This window comes from Xenopus laevis, chromosome 8S, assembly GCF_017654675.1.
Source record: "Xenopus laevis strain J_2021 chromosome 8S, Xenopus_laevis_v10.1, whole genome shotgun sequence".
In the NCBI taxonomy this organism is placed as follows: domain Eukaryota; kingdom Metazoa; phylum Chordata; class Amphibia; order Anura; family Pipidae; genus Xenopus; species Xenopus laevis.
Genome location: NC_054386.1, coordinates 5,970,374 through 5,985,976, shown reverse-complemented (window position 1 = coordinate 5,985,976; position 15,603 = coordinate 5,970,374). Strand labels below are relative to the sequence as shown.

Here is a 15,603-nt window from a genome sequence, read left to right as displayed (position 1 = left end):
GTCGGCGACTAACCTCCTTGAATTTGCCTGTGTGCCCTGACCCTAAGAAGCCTGGAACAAACAAGTGTTCATGGTACTTTCCTTAAAATTCATGTTCCTTCGAAAGAAGTGCAAGTATCCAACTGCTGGTTAGGCTAAAACTGTCATGTACTCAATGCAACCGAATTAGTTTAAAAACCCCTCAGGATATTAATGTCATTAATAATAACAACCAGATTTATCCTTGTATCACAATGCGTTTTTTTATTTTCCATTTAAGACCCACCCAGAAAAACATGTAATGACTTACTGTAACAAAAGTACAAGAGTTCATTGGTTGAATTAACAGTTTGACATAAAGGCTGAGCCAATTACTAAGGACTCTACAAAATCCCTAATCTGCATCTCCCACACCTTAAATCCTCAGCCCATGGTGTAGTTAACATCAGTTAAAGTGATATCACCATAGACATGCACATTCTTTATTTCATGTAGTTCTCTCACCCTGTGGGAATACTGGAAGAGGATTTCATTATTGACAGCCACTTTGTAATGGTCGGCTTCACAATGAACTTGGATCTGGTGGGGGGAAAAAAATATACGATACCGTGTTAGATACTGATATATGGGCAAGGGTATAGTGCAATGATATTCCAGTGGAAGCTTTGTGTTTAGCATCCAATTCATAAAGCGATAACATTTGCCAGTATAAAACTAGATCTGAATGGTCACATTGTGTGCAAGGGAGCTAAATCAGTGAACTTTTTTAAATTTAGGCTGATGTAAATAACACTTAAAGGGCATGTAAATGCAAAAAATGTACTTTCTTTAAAGAAAAAGATATCTATCTCTAATATACTTAAATTAAAAAATGTGTACTGTTTTTATAAGAAACCTTACTGCAGTTAAATTCTCCCTTCATTTACTGCTGTGGATAGGAATTGTCAGACGGTCCCTAACTGCTCTGCAGGGAAACAATCATACTTATGAACAGCAGGGGGAGCCCCCGCCTTACTTCCCAGCCATGCAGAACTCAAGCAGCTTTGTTTGTTTCCCTGTAGAGCGGTCGGCGACTGTGTAGAGATTTGTATTGGATTTTACTTTTGCCTTTACATTCCCTTTACTGTTTCCAACTCCAGCTGCAGGGACAAAGATCATGGAGCCAGATTTAAACAGATAAACTGGAATTCTATTTGGAGGATTATTTTGCTGCAGCCACTGGTTCTGCAGAGTTGGAGAAAGTTTGTATTAAACAATACAAAAACTATAAAATCCACATTAGATTACATGACAACACAGGACCCAGTGCAGTCTGTATATTCTGATTATTAATCAGTCTTGCTGTATCGGCTTCTGGCAGATATTATTTGACTTGTGCTGTTTTGATCATTTATGACGATCCCTAAGCAGCCCAGATCACACTGAGCATGTGCACAGTCTTGGTCTTGCAAAGATGTATAACAAAGTTACAAGATGGTGACCCCCTGTGGCCAACTTTGAAAGCATAAATTATTTGTTTGATTAGGCTTGTGGTGCAGTAAGTTTATGTTTAGTATACAAAATACAGCATTTCTGGATTTATTAGTGCTTCTGTAAATCCTGACAAAGCTAGTGAGCCAGATAAAAAAAGATGGGTTCCAAGCTACTTGAATCTAGACCACAAGTCAAATGATGGTTAAAGGAGAATTCAACCCTAACGTAAAAAAAACCCTACCCCCCTACCCTACATAGACCCCCCCTCCTCCCCCCAGCCTAAGTGTTACCCCAGGCAAATGCCCCTAAGTCTTTACTTACCCCTCGGTGAAGACTCAGGGCATCGGAGTTCACGGGCGAAAATTGCCGGTCTCATTCTGAAGATTACCAAAGCAGCTGAAGATGGCGCCCATGAATTCCGATGCCTGAATCTGCACTGAGGGGTAAGTAAAACGTTAGGGGCATTTGCCTGGGTAACACTTAGGCTGGAGGAAGGGGGTCTATGTAGGGTAGGGGTTTTTTAACGTTAGGGTTGAATTCTCCTTTAATTTTAGTTGGATAGGCACCAATGATTTGGAAAATATATAATGTATACATATATATGTACATGTAAATATAAATATACATACTAACATAAACACACACGTATAGAGAACGGTGAAACTGCCTTATACACAACGTAAGAACTTTTTTTTTTTTAAACCAATAAAAACTCACTTTAAAAGGCTGGCCTGCTGCAAATGGAAACTTTGGAGCTTGTCGCTCTTCTGGTCCCCATTTGGTATTGATCATTGAATTGCGCACAATAACATGGGGTCTTTCATGAAAACGTGGGTTGATGTGTAAGGCAATATCCTGGCCTTTTTTTAAGTCAACGACAAACCTATTGAGTGAAAGGAAAGGCTGAGCATTAGACGTCTTTGGATAGAGAATTTATCTCCAGCAGAAACATAGGACAGGCGCACAATGGTGAATGGTATATATGGAACTTTTCATATGTCAGGATGTTTGCACTGGCGTCCTTTTGTATTGACACTGCGTCCGTCGCGGGCATCGTGAAGCAAACCCAACGTGAAGCCAGAACCCAACGCTGCTGGCATAAAGGGAGCTATTTGTAGTGTTCTCAAGGTCAGGACTTTGCTCAGACATAGTCTTGGCGTTTTTCCAAACTCAACTGATCTGTTACTCAACTTTTGTATTGACTTGGATTTGCTTACCGACTACGCTCCTTGAACTTCCCTGAATTGTTACGACGCTTGGTACCTCCTGCTACTTTGCTTTTGACCCTGCCTGTCACCGACTACGCTTCTTGGATTCTCCCTGATTGTACCGCTCTTGGAACACCTATCTTACCGGTTTGACCCTTCCTTGATTATCGTTTTCCGCTGGTATGCCGCCCGTCCTGATCTCCGCCTGTCTGGCTTTCTTATTTCCTTACTGCAGAGAGTCAAGTTTGACAACTACCGTCCATTGGTTGCCCGGCTCCTACCAGTCATTCCTCTGTTCAGTTTGAGGATATACTGTGTGGGGTATTTTTTATTTTGCACAGCCTATCTATTTACGTAGTTTTTATTTTAACAGAACTCTGATCCCTAAATCTGCACTGAGGGGTAAGTAAAAGTTAGGGGCATTTTCCCGGGGTACCAGCTAGGCTGGGGGGAGGAGGGAGGGGGGTCTATGTGGGGTGGGGGGTAGGATTTTTTAATAAGGGGTTTGTTTCTCCTTTAAGAATCTGACAGGCCTAGATTGACATCAAAGTAGGTCTCTGACCTAGGATTGCCACCTTCCGAAACGATGGAGACAGGGTGGGGGACGGAGCCGTGACATCAGGGGCGGAGCCGTGACATACATGGGTGTGTCAGTGATGTCAGGGAGTGGGACTTTGACTCGGCGATTGGCCAATCGGCGTGTCAGTCAAGAGAATCCTTTCCAGTTTTCCTTATTTGGAAAACCGGGCAGGAAGTTTTGACCCCGGGCAGCCCTTCAAAATACCGGACAGGTGGCAACCCTACTCTGACCCGATATCTGGATTAAAGCTTGTGTATAACTGCATAGAACTACGTACTAGGCATGCAATGAAATCAGTCTTGTTTTGGATCCCTATTGTGAAATAAATTGCCACTTTATAAATGGCCTGCATTAAAGGAGAAGGAAAGGTTAAAACTAAGTAAGCCTTATCAGAAAGGTCCATCTAAATACACCAGTAAACCCCCAAAGTAATGTTGCTCTGAGTCCTCTGTCAAAAGAAATACCACATTTCTTTCCTTCTATTGTGTACTCATGGGCTTCTGTATCAGACTTCCTGCCTTCAGCTTAAACCTCATTGCCCTGGGCAAGAGCATGCTCAGTTTGCTCCTCTTCCCCACCCCCTCCCTTCTCTACTGTAATCTGAGCCCAGAGCAGGGAGAGACTCAGGCAGGAAGTGATGTCACACCACATTAATACTGCAGCTCCTATTCTAAACAAACAGAGAGTTTCTAGAGCTTTTTACTCAGATATGGTAAAACATTCTACAGAATAAATATAGCATTCTAGCTTGCACTATTGCAGCTAATCTATTGGCAATAAAATGCCTCCGTAGCTTTCCTTCTCCTTTAATGCAGTACGAATGCAGTGACGCAGAACAAAGATGAGCTGTTTTTTTTAAAAAAATATTCACTTCCTGAAAGGTTAATGATTAATGAGGATTTCCAAATATCCAAATCAGATTTATATTAAAAACAAAAAACATTTTCTTAGCAATCTCAGATGCGGTTTACAGACAATATAACTGCTGCCAGCTGCAAATGGTTTGCGTGTTTACCTCTTTGGATTTGGGTTAATTTTGCCATTAACTGTGATCTTAAGGCGGGGTACGACCCCAGAGGGCAGAGGAAGGTCAAATGGAACTTTCTGAAACACAAAAACATGATCCAGCAAATTAGACATTTTACTGCTAAAAATACTAGAAACAGACTGAGAATTGTACTAGATACTGTATATCATCAGGACCTGGATAAATCAGAATGTTCATAGATATTTCAACAATGGTTTTTCAGTTCAATATGATCATCACATGGAATGTTGCCAGAACAGAACTACAGATGTTCCAGTGAAAAGGGTTAAGAACAGATGTAGAGAGAAAATCACGTGCACATCCGGGCTCTTAAAATTAAATTTTCGACTGGTGCACAAACCTTAGGAAGACGGCACTTCCAAAGTAGCTACAAGAAAAGATATAGGTACCGGCTCGGGTTGACAACTTTTCAAAAAATGTTAACCGGCCAGTGGTGGGGGCAGGAACTAAAGGGGCGGGCCATGACACAAAAATGGGTGGAGCCATGGCGCAAAAGGGCTGGGCCCTGAATTAGGGGATATAGGGACAGATACTTTGTTCGCCCCTCTAGTAAATGGGAGTGAGTGTATGGAATCATCCCTCTGCTGGGTTTGAACCAGGAACCTTATGTATTGCAGCCTGTTGCCTCGCCTCTTCACTATTCAGGCAGATTAGAGTTATAGGATTAACCTGTTTTTGAGGTTCCTATGGTTAGCCCTGGTGCTTTTAATTATACTCAGCTGCTCCGATTAACTGTCAGATGCAGCCTATCCCTAATTAGCTCCCAGCAGAGGGTCCTTATTTAAACCATGAACTGACTTCCCTCCTGCCAGTTAATAGTTCTTCATACTTGCTGGACACCTGGTCTATGTTCCTATGTGCCTGATTTCCTAGTTCCAGTCTGACCCTGTTCCATGACTCTCTCCCATGCTGGTATTTCTGGTTCTTGTTTCCCTTTTTGGCTAATGTATGCCTATCCCTGGACTTTGTTTGCCTTGAGCTGCTAAGTCAGTAAGTTGTTCATTTCCTTATCCTGCCTGTTTCAATACTATGGAATTAATTTACTTTATGTTGGCTAAATAAACTCTCTTACTGCAAGCATCCTTCTACTCTCCTTGTCAGTCTACAAATCTTCTGTTCAATATGTTGCATATTTTGTGTCCTATGTAGGGGATCAGACAAATCCTTCCCCTGTTTTTCTGTCTGTGACATCATCCAGCCCAGTTACAGGTTGGAGAGCCGTCTGATTGGCTGTGCGCTCCATTGCATCCTTGTTAGAGTGGGAGTGCCTGGCTTTGGAGCCAAATGTACAGGGTTTCCCACAGAGCTTGTAAAGGGGAATCCCTGCTGCGTCAGCTAGAGAGACAATCAGAGCTGTGGAAAGTGACACGGCTGTTTAAAAAGTAGTTCCTGGAAGAAGGAGAAGAAAAGGCTGTGTTTTGCTCTGCTGGAGAAAGTATTTGAGCATTAGGGAGAGATAGTTTCTCCTGCCTGTGGAAACTTTGGCTACTGTGTGTTTCCCCAGGGTGAGGACAGGTCTTGCTTGTGTACCTGCCATGTGGGAGCAGCTACTTCTTTCAAAGGGAAATGTACCTTGGGGTAGGTAACGCTACCTGGGGACATAACAGCTCTTGGGGAAGGGACATTGAACTGACTGATTTTGCATCCACCCGGTGTGGGACTGCTGGTCATTCCAGTGTGGGGTTTGGGCTATTGGGCATGACAGTGAGTTACTGTGCAGAGATGTGCCAGAATGGGCTAGGAGTCGTGAGGTGGAAGCTTAGGATCAGTTATAATTCCTTTTCACTGAAACACGGACCTATACATGGGCAGCATGCAAACAATTATAGCTTGACTTCAGTGGAACATTGCATTGTTGACATCTTAAAGGAATAGTTCAGTGTGAAAATAAAAACTGGGTAAATAGATAGGCTGTGCAAAATAAAAAATGTTTCTAATATAGTTAGTTAGCCAAAAATGTAATATATAAAGGCTGGAGTGACTGGATGTCTAATAAAACAGCCAGAATCCAACTTCCTGCTTTTCAGCTCTATAACTCTGAGTTAGTCAGCGACTTGAAGGGGGGCCACATGGTACATTTCTGTTCAGTGAGTTTGTAATTGATCCTCAGCATTCAGCTCAGATTGAAAAGCAACAGATATGACCCATGTGGCCCCCCCTCAAGTCTCTGATTGGTTACTGCCTGGTAGCCAGGGTAACCAGTCAGTGTAAACCAAGAGAGCTGAAAAGCAAGAAATAGTGTCCTGACTGACTTGTTATACATCAAATCACTCCAGCCTTTATACATTACATTTTTGGCTAACTAACTATATTAGAAACATGTTTTATTTTGCACAGACTATCTATTTACCCAGTTTTTATTTTTACACTGAACAATTCCTTTAAAACAGAATGCAGCTTTATATAACATATACATCATTTACGTACTATGTTTAGCTATACTGGTCTTCATAATTACTTACTAGCTGAACTGGAGCGGATGGTTTAGGAGGTTCTGGCTGTCCTGGAAATCCAGGTTTATGTGGATCTTGTGCAGGGAATCCTGGGTGTCCATGGCCTGGTGCAGGGAATCCCGGGTGTCCATGGCCTGGTGCAGGGAATCCCGGGTGTCCTTGGCCTGGTGCAGGGAATCCCGGGTGTCCTTGGCCTGGTGCAGGGAATCCCGGGTGTCCTTGGCCTGGTGCAGGGAATCCCGGTTGTCCTTGGCCTGGTGCAGGGAATCCTGGGTGTCCTTGGCCTGGTGCAGGGAATCCCGGTTGTCCTTGGCCTGGTGCAGGGAAACCGGGATATTGCTGGCCAGGGAAGGACCCTGGATATTGTTGGCCCTGTGCACCAGGATAGCCTGGATACTGACCTGGTGGAGCACCTGGATAACCTGGATACTGGGCTGGTGGAGGGTTGCCCCAAGGCCAGGGCTGCTGTTGTGGTTGGCCTGGGTCCTGACCCTGGGATTGCTGGGCATTTCCAGAGTTCTGTTGAGCTATAGCATCATCCAACTGGAAGTGAGCGAAGAAAAAATATAGATTAGACGCAGGGTATCATTTTAAAATTGAAATAATTGAAATCTCATTTCTTGCAAAAGGATTATCAGATTAATGTGCTTAAGAAGATATAAATACATTTCTGTTAAATACAAAAAGAGCTCCGGGAGGTTCGTTGTCAGCAGGAAATCTGCTCTGCCCATGAGAGACAAGTTTCTTAAAAATACCTGAATTGCCATCAGTAAAATGCGTATCCACCTGAAACTGCCTTCTCCTTGGCTGCAATTCATATGTATTACTGCCAGCAGCTTAAAGGACCAGTAACATAATTTAAAAAAAAATAATAATAATTTGTTTGTACTTAATGAAAAAAAACACCAAGACACTTTTAACTTTAAATTCGTAAAGTCTTTATAGAGAAATAACTTACCGATTGCGCTCCTCTTCAGAAACGGCGACAGGGTGACGATCCACCATTTCCATCGATTTCTCCTCCCTGGCTATCTCCTATAGAAGGCAGGGAGGAGAAATCGAGCGCCGCACGATGGATTGTCGCCCTGTCGCCATTTCTGAAGAGGAGCGCAATCGGTAAGTTATTTCTTAATAAAGACTTTGCGAATTTAAAGTTAAATGTCTTAGTGGGGTTTTTTGTTATGTAGAAACTTTTTTTTTTAAACATTTTTTGTTACTGGTCTTTTAAAGGAACAGTAACACCAAAAAGTGAAATTGTTTTAAAGTAACAAAAACATAATGTACTGTTGTGCTGCACTGCTAAAACTGGTGTTTGCTTCAGAAACTCTACTATAGTTTATATAAAAAGACTGCTGTGTAGCCATGGGGGCAGCCATTTAAAGGAGAAAACGGAGAAAAGACCCAGGACACGCAAGAGATAATGGGAAAGATCTGTAATATACAATAGGATTCTTCAGAACTTATCTGTTATCTACTGTGTGTCCTGTGCTTGAATGGCTGCCCCCATGGCTACACAGCAGCTTGTTTATATAAACTATAGTAGTACTTATCTGTTATCTACTGTGTATCCTGTGCTTGAATGGCTGCCCCCATGGCTACACAGCAGCTTGTTTATATAAACTATAGTAGTACTTATCTGTTATCTACTGTGTATCCTGTGCTTGAATGGCTGCCCCCATGGCTACACAGCAGCTTGTTTATATAAACTATAGTAGTACTTATCTGTTATCTACTGTGTATCCTGTCCTTGAATGGATGCCCCCATAGCTACACAGTGACTTGTTTATATAAACTATAGTAGTACTTATCTGTAATCTACTGTGTATCCTGTGCTTGAATGGCTGCCCCCATGGCTACACAGCAGCTTGTTTATATAAACTATAGTAGTACTTATCTGTTATCTACTGTGTATCCTGTGCTTGAATGGCTGCCCCTATGGCTACACAGCAGCTTGTTTATATAAACTATAGTAGTACTTATCTGTTATCTACTGTGTATCCTGTCCTTGAATGGATGCCCCCATAGCTACACAGTGACTTGTTTATATAAACTATAGTAGTACTTATCTGTAATCTACTGTGTATCCTGTGCTTGAATGGCTGCCCCCATGGCTACACAGCAGCTTGTTTATATAAACTATAGTAGTACTTATCTGTTATCTACTGTGTATCCTGTGCTTGAATGGCTGCCCCTATGGCTACACAGCAGCTTGTTTATATAAACTATAGTAGTGTTTCTGAAGCAAACACATCCGTTTTAGCAGAGCAACAGTACATTGTATTTTCATTATTTTAAAACACTTTCATTTTTGGTATGTGTTTAGGGCTTGTGTTTAGTGATGGGCGAATTTGCAGTGTTTCGCCGAAAAATGCGAGAATTTTGCGCGAAATTCTCGAAACAGTGAAAAATTTGTGAAGCGGCGTATGTTTTTGACGCCGGCGGCCGTTTTCTGACGCCAGCGTCCGTTGTCGACGAAAGTTTTTTTCAGAACTGTTTTTGACGCCAGCGAATTTTCACAGGCGTTTCGCGAATTTTTTCGCCGAAGGCGAACCGCGCAAATTTGCCGCAAATTCATGACTGGCCAATAAATTCGCCTATCACTACCTGTGTTTATTGACCACCCTCAACTGCAGTAAAAGTGACGTGGGAACTCCATTGATTACACTGAAAAACACTTACCGAAAAGTCTTCCATGGTCTGCAAGAAAAGAAAAATAAGAAAGTTATAAATCAATGTTCTAAAAAACTTAGTATTAGTCCCCTGCCATAAATCTCATTTTATTTCTAGCACAATAGGGAGATGTCGCTGGAAAAGAATATAAATTAAAAACAAATGTCATTTATCTATAATCAACTATATATAATATACAGTGTATGTAAAACAATCTCCACAGGTTCCTGCCAAATGCATCAGACTTTGCAACAGGATCTTGACAAACTGGCAATCTGGGCAGCTAAGTGGCAAACGAGATTCAATGTTGATAAATGTAAAGTCCTGCACCTGGGATGTAACAATATCCACTTATACCCTTAATGGGATCCTGTCATCGGAAAACATGTTTTATTCAAAATGAATCAGTTAATAGTGCTGCTCCAGCAGAATTCTGCACTGAAATCCATTTCTCAAAAGAGCAAACTGATTTTTTTATATTCAATTTTTAAATCTGACTGGGGCTAGACATATTGTCAATTTCCCAGCTGCCCCTGGTCATGTGACTTGTGCCTGCACTTTAGGAGAGAAATGCTTTCTGGCAGGCTGCTGTTCTTCCTTCTCAATGTAACTGAATGTGTCTCAGTGGGACCTGGGTTTTTACTATTGAGTGTTGTTCTTAGATCTACCAGGCAGCTGTTATCTTGTGTTAGGGAACTGCTATCTGGTTACCTTCCCATTGTTCTTTTGTTTGGGTGCTGGGGGGGGGGGGGGGAAGGGTGGGGGTGATATCACTCCAACTTGCAGTACAGCAGTAAAGAGTGATCGAAGTTTATCAGAGCACAAGTCACATGACTTGGGGCAGCTGGGAAATTGACAAAATGTCTAGCCCCATGTCAGATTTCAAAATTAAATATAAAAAAATCTGTTTGCTCTTTTGAGAAATGGATTTCAGCACAAAATTCTGCTGGAGCAGCACTATTAACTGATTCATTTTGAAAAAAAAGTTTTTTCCCATGACAGTATCCCTTTAATCACACGCGGCAATTCGTTTTCCGAAGTTGTCTGAAGTTTAGGCAACTTCGAAAAACGAACCGCCGCGTGTGATTAGCGCCGGCGTTTTTTCACTTTAGCCGGCACAGGAACAGGGAAGGCGTTTGGGGAGATTTGTCGCCGCAAAAACGAGGCGGTTAGTCGTCAGGCGACCAAATCTTCCCCAAACACCCAGTGTGGACCCTAATGGGACTGCACTAGGCAAATCCATAATGGAGACGGAGCTTGGATTCCTTGTAGATAATAAACTTGTCTGTAGCAACAATGCCAGTCAGCAGCATCAAGGGCAAATAAGGTCTTGAGTTGTATTAAATGGGGCATTGATTAATATGGCACTTTAAAGGCCTATCAACGATTGGATCACTCCTCAAAGCTAGTACCTGCACAATATACAAATTTCCAGAAATTCAATCTAAATATGGACTCCCTAATAGCCATAATCTTTGCATACCTCCAAGTTAAAAGCCATGTGGAGAAGGTAATTCGGAGCATAAAGTCACAACTAACAAATAAGCCACTAGATATTCTAATAAAAGCAAACAAGGGACGACTTCTCACAGCATCTGGAATATACACCGTTATTAAACCCAAAGAAGACTACAACCTACACACAGAGGGAATATTGAGATGGTGAAGTATCATACCAAATATCACGCTAACACAGATTACAGCAGCATATGCAAAACGTTCAAAATATGTATCATCAGTGAACTTCCAGGACGTGGTTCGTAGACTCCAGACCAGTGATCCCCAACCAGTAGCTCGTGAGTAACATGTTCTCCAACCCTTTGGATGTTGCTCCCAGTGGCCTCAAAGTAGGAGCTTATTTTTGAATTCCAGTCTTGGAAACAAGTTTTGGTTCTATAAAAACCATACAGAGCCTCGATATAGGTTGACAATCCACATAGGGGCTACCAAATGACCAATCACAGTACTTATATGGCACCCCAAGAACATTTTTCATATTAGCGTTGCTCCCCAACTCCTTTTACTTCTGAATGTTGCTCATGGGTTCAAAAGGTTGGGGATCCCTGCTCCAGAGCATATGTGTCACCTAAAATAGCACACAAGACAGGCATAACCCAGACACCTAACTGCGTGAAGTGCAACCACCCAGACAGTGTCGGACTGGGGGTCCTGGTCCCACTGGGACTGTTACCTCAGGGGCCCCCACACAGTGTCGGACTGGGACACCAGGGGCCCACTCACAGTACTATTATTCTTCCTCTTACTATAATCTATTATTCCATCTATTTATCCTCTTTGTTCTCATAGAAATTGGTAATGACCATGAAACAGGCTAAATGGTTAGAAGCAGTAGGGCCGGGAGTTTTCCTGGTATCCCTGTGGGCCAGTCCGACACTAGAACATGGGCCCTGTGGGCACCCAGAGGCCACACTAGAACATGGTCAAATTTTCCGGGGCAGACACATGCACAGTAGAATGAAATAGTGACTTTTTAGTTTAAGTTCAGCTTTTCACTCTAATACGCATGTTCAGCTGCAAAAAGAAAGAGGAAGACGGAAGAAGATCTCTGCGTGGTGCTCACTGGTATAACCCGGGGCCGGTGCAGTTTTCTGCTGATAGGAGCACCAGCCCGGGGTTTCAGGTAAGTCAATACAATCACTTGAGGTGCCTAACATTTCCTTCTCCATTAACTTGGTTCTTTTACTGTATAAGTCTAAGCAGACATATAAAAGGGAGCAGGTTATGGTAATTGAGAGACAATTAAGGTTTTTCCAGTTGTTGACGCATTTTCGCTGTGTCTTGCATTCTTCTTATTATTTGAATCCAGACTGCCAGGACAAGAAGAGACTAGTCTAACCTCTGCAACTCATTATTGTACACACCTCATTGTACATCTGTGTCACACACCCACATAAGCTCCCCTTGAGGTGGCCAATATCAGGCTGAGACGATTGTTTGTTCCTTGGGGACAGGGCCGGGCCAAGGTAGTTTGGCCACTAGGCAAGGGCTTCAATCATCATCCCCCCCCGCCATCATTCTATATGACAATTTCCCTCCTAATCACATTTCTTTAATAAAGCAACCTTACAACACATTAATGAATCAAACTGTACCTGTGCCAGCCAGTAGCCCCTATATCGCCAAACGAGCAGATCTCCCTGTGTATGGCCACCTTAACTCACTCATATTCATTACTCTTTTAGTCTACATTAAAGGTAGAAGGTAACATCTAAATTCATGTTTTTGATTTCTCTTCTCACTGCTAAAAAATACAAATGCCCTGAGGAAGAACATCTATGCTCCAGATATGGATGGTTGGGTGGAGATCTATCTGAAAACTTGACAAAGCCCCACAAAACTGGACAAGATGGAATCCTGTGTTAGCTCCAGGTTCGTGTCCACGTAGTATGATAGTTGGTTTTAGTACTGCAGAAGGCTAATGCCTCCATTGGGGGAGTTGTAGCTCAACTGGAGTCATGTTGAGGTCAATTTTAGCATTTAGCAACGGGATGGTAGATAGGTAAAGCAAACAGCTCTATTCTAGCAATTTGCCATTGGATTGGAACCCACAGGCTGCAATCTATGATATAAAGTGGGATATAAGTGCTGCATAGAAGTTCATTTTATTTTTCCTCTTTGTAAAACTTTCATTCAAGGAAATACAAAAGATGCACAACTTTCAAAAAGACATGACATTTCACAACATCAGTAAAATTAGAAAGCCGCTCTCTACCAGTGTAGAACTAATAGGGAGGTGGCTATGGTGCTCATGTGGAGTTGGCCCAATCTCAAGAAATCTGGTGGAGAAGTCAAAGTGGGAATGGCTTGGCACTGCACCAGACTTTAATCCATCGTGTATTGTCAGTGCTATTAGAATACCCAGAAGACACTGCAGGTGTGCAATCACATTGACAGTTTTGTGGGTGGGGTGATACCCAGTGACTGAATGCAAAGCAGCCCAACAACCAGGGGTGTGGCCATTAGTCTATGAGTAAGTGTCCATTTGGCACGAAACAAGTTAGGATATATATATATATATATATATATATATATATATATGTTCTAATAATTTTTTTAAAATTTTTATAAATATTTTGGCTACTGCATTACTACTATTGGGTCTCTTATAATTTATATCATAACAGGCCAACAGCTCCCAGCATTTTGGCACTGAAAATAAGCACCACATGTAATGTGAAGCCCTGGTGGAGTAGCTTTGGACTCTGGAGAGTTGGCTCGTCTCTGCACCAATATCAACTTTATTGGCCTTAAACTTTTTTTTTTTTTTTTTTACAGTACAAACATATTTAAATAAAACAAAATATATTTTATTTCTTGTCTGAATGGGGTTGGGCTTAGCCAAATTGTGCAACTCTGCAGCACTGATATGATTAAGTAAAATGGAATATACCAACAATTAGATCTGGCTTTACTCGTGAGCAGTAGTTAAAGGGATACTGTCATGGGAAAACATGTTTTTTTCAAAACGCATCAGTTAATAGTGCTACTCAAGCAGAATTCTGCACTGAAATCCATTTCTCAAAAGAGCAAACAGATTTTTTTATCTTCAATTTTGAAATCTGACATGGGGCTAGTCATTTTGTCAATTTCCCAGCTGCCCCCTGGTCATGTGACTTGTGCCTGCACTTTAGGAGAGAAATGCTTTCTGGCAGGCTGCTGTTTTTCCTTCTCAATGTAACTGAATATGTCTCAGTGGGACCTGGATTTTACTATTGAGTGCTGTTCTTAGATCTACCAGGCAGCCGTTATCTTGTGTTAGGGAGCTGCTATCTGGTTACCTTCCCATTGTTCTGTTGTTAGGCTGCTGGGGGGGGGGGGGGGAAAGGGAGGGGGTGATATCACTCCAACTTGCAGTACAGCAGTAAAAAGTGACTGAAGTTTATCAGAGCACAAATCACATGACTGGGGACAGTTGGGAAACTGTCAATATGTCGAGCCCCATGTCAGATTTCAAAATTAAATATAAAAAAAATCTGTTCTTTTGAGAAAGAGATTTCAGTGCAGAATTCTGCTGGAGCAGCACTATTAACTGATGTGTTTTGAAAAAAAATTCAAAATTGCAAATATGGTATAGGCAAATAAGCTTTCCAACAAGGACCCACAGATCAAATTGTCCCTCAAATGAGGTTCACCCATTTGATCCTAGATTTATCATGGTGCCCTATGAAACCCATATCCCTACTAGAGATAGAGAGGAAAATAGATCACTCTGGCCATATAAAAGTGCACTTGGGACCATGTTACGTGTTTTACAAACTGTTAGTTGAGTTTACTAGTCAACCTGCCCCGACCAGGAATGCATGGAAAAGTCTGTGCGTAGCCCCTTTAAAACCAGACTTGTGCTGAATTCACTTTCTGCAGGCTGCGTTTAATCACTTTACTTTCAAATGATCTCTTAATTAGTCTTTAAGGACATGTCGTGTGACTATAAATAAAGGAGTGCAGCGGCAGCTATTAATTCTGGTATGTTAGTGAAAGGCAAAACGCATTACATTACCCCAAGTCCAGGTTATTGTGCATAGAAACTTTTCAAACTGAAACAAAGTGCTACAAGTTCGAGTCAGTGAGAAGCAGAAAGGCAGAGATGGGCTACTTACATTGGGTGAGCGTGAGGAGGTTCAGCAGGAAAATACCAGCAAACAGCAGTGCAGTCACTATGAAGAATACCCTGAGAATATGGAAGCGGCCGGACACGCCCACACGTGCCACACCCATCGCCCTGAAGAAAACCAGTTCGACAACCAGCACCCCTGCAACTCAGTCGTACGTGTCATAATAATTAGCTAAAATGCTGGGCAATAAAATACTGTTGCGAATACTGAATTAATAAAGGACATTAGCAATGGAAAATATACATGCACTTTTCCTAAGCTTTGGCAGGTGATTGGCTAATTAGTTCTTGTTATGTTTTGGTAGCCGAGGATGAGTAGAGTATAACAGTGCTTTATTAGCAGAGTCATGCAGCCATTACACAAGAAGCAATATATATATATATATATATGCTCATAAGTTTAAATACCCTGGCATTATGATTTCAACAATTTTTCAGAGAATATGAATGATAACTCAAACTTTTCTTTCACTTATTGAAATCATAATCACTACACACACTACCCAAATGACCCTGATCAAAAGTTTTCATACCCCAGTTATTAATACCATGCATTGCCC

The 15,603-nt window shown here is 41.9% G+C and overlaps 1 protein-coding gene across 3 annotated transcripts; it reads right to left on the bottom strand.

Moving 5' to 3' along the window:
* Window positions 1-220: 220 nt before the first annotated feature.
* Window positions 221-15,346, bottom strand: lgals3.S (lectin, galactoside-binding, soluble, 3 S homeolog). 3 transcript variants are annotated; one of them, XM_041575042.1, is made up of 7 exons: window positions 15,030-15,346; window positions 9,421-9,438; window positions 7,056-7,284; window positions 6,751-6,995; window positions 4,256-4,344; window positions 2,170-2,335; window positions 221-558 (listed from the first exon to the last, which is right to left on the bottom strand). In XM_041575042.1, exons 2-7 carry the CDS (start codon window positions 9,433-9,435, stop codon window positions 403-405), a joined length of 900 nt encoding a protein of 299 aa, XP_041430976.1. In that variant the 5' UTR covers window positions 9,436-9,438; window positions 15,030-15,346; the 3' UTR covers window positions 221-402. The 3 variants fall into 3 exon arrangements, with proteins under 3 accessions (XP_041430976.1, XP_041430977.1, XP_041430975.1); XM_041575043.1 differs by having other exon boundaries at window positions 6,751-7,010; window positions 7,071-7,284; XM_041575041.1 differs by having other exon boundaries at window positions 6,751-7,284; window positions 15,030-15,345.
* Window positions 15,347-15,603: the final 257 nt, after the last annotated feature.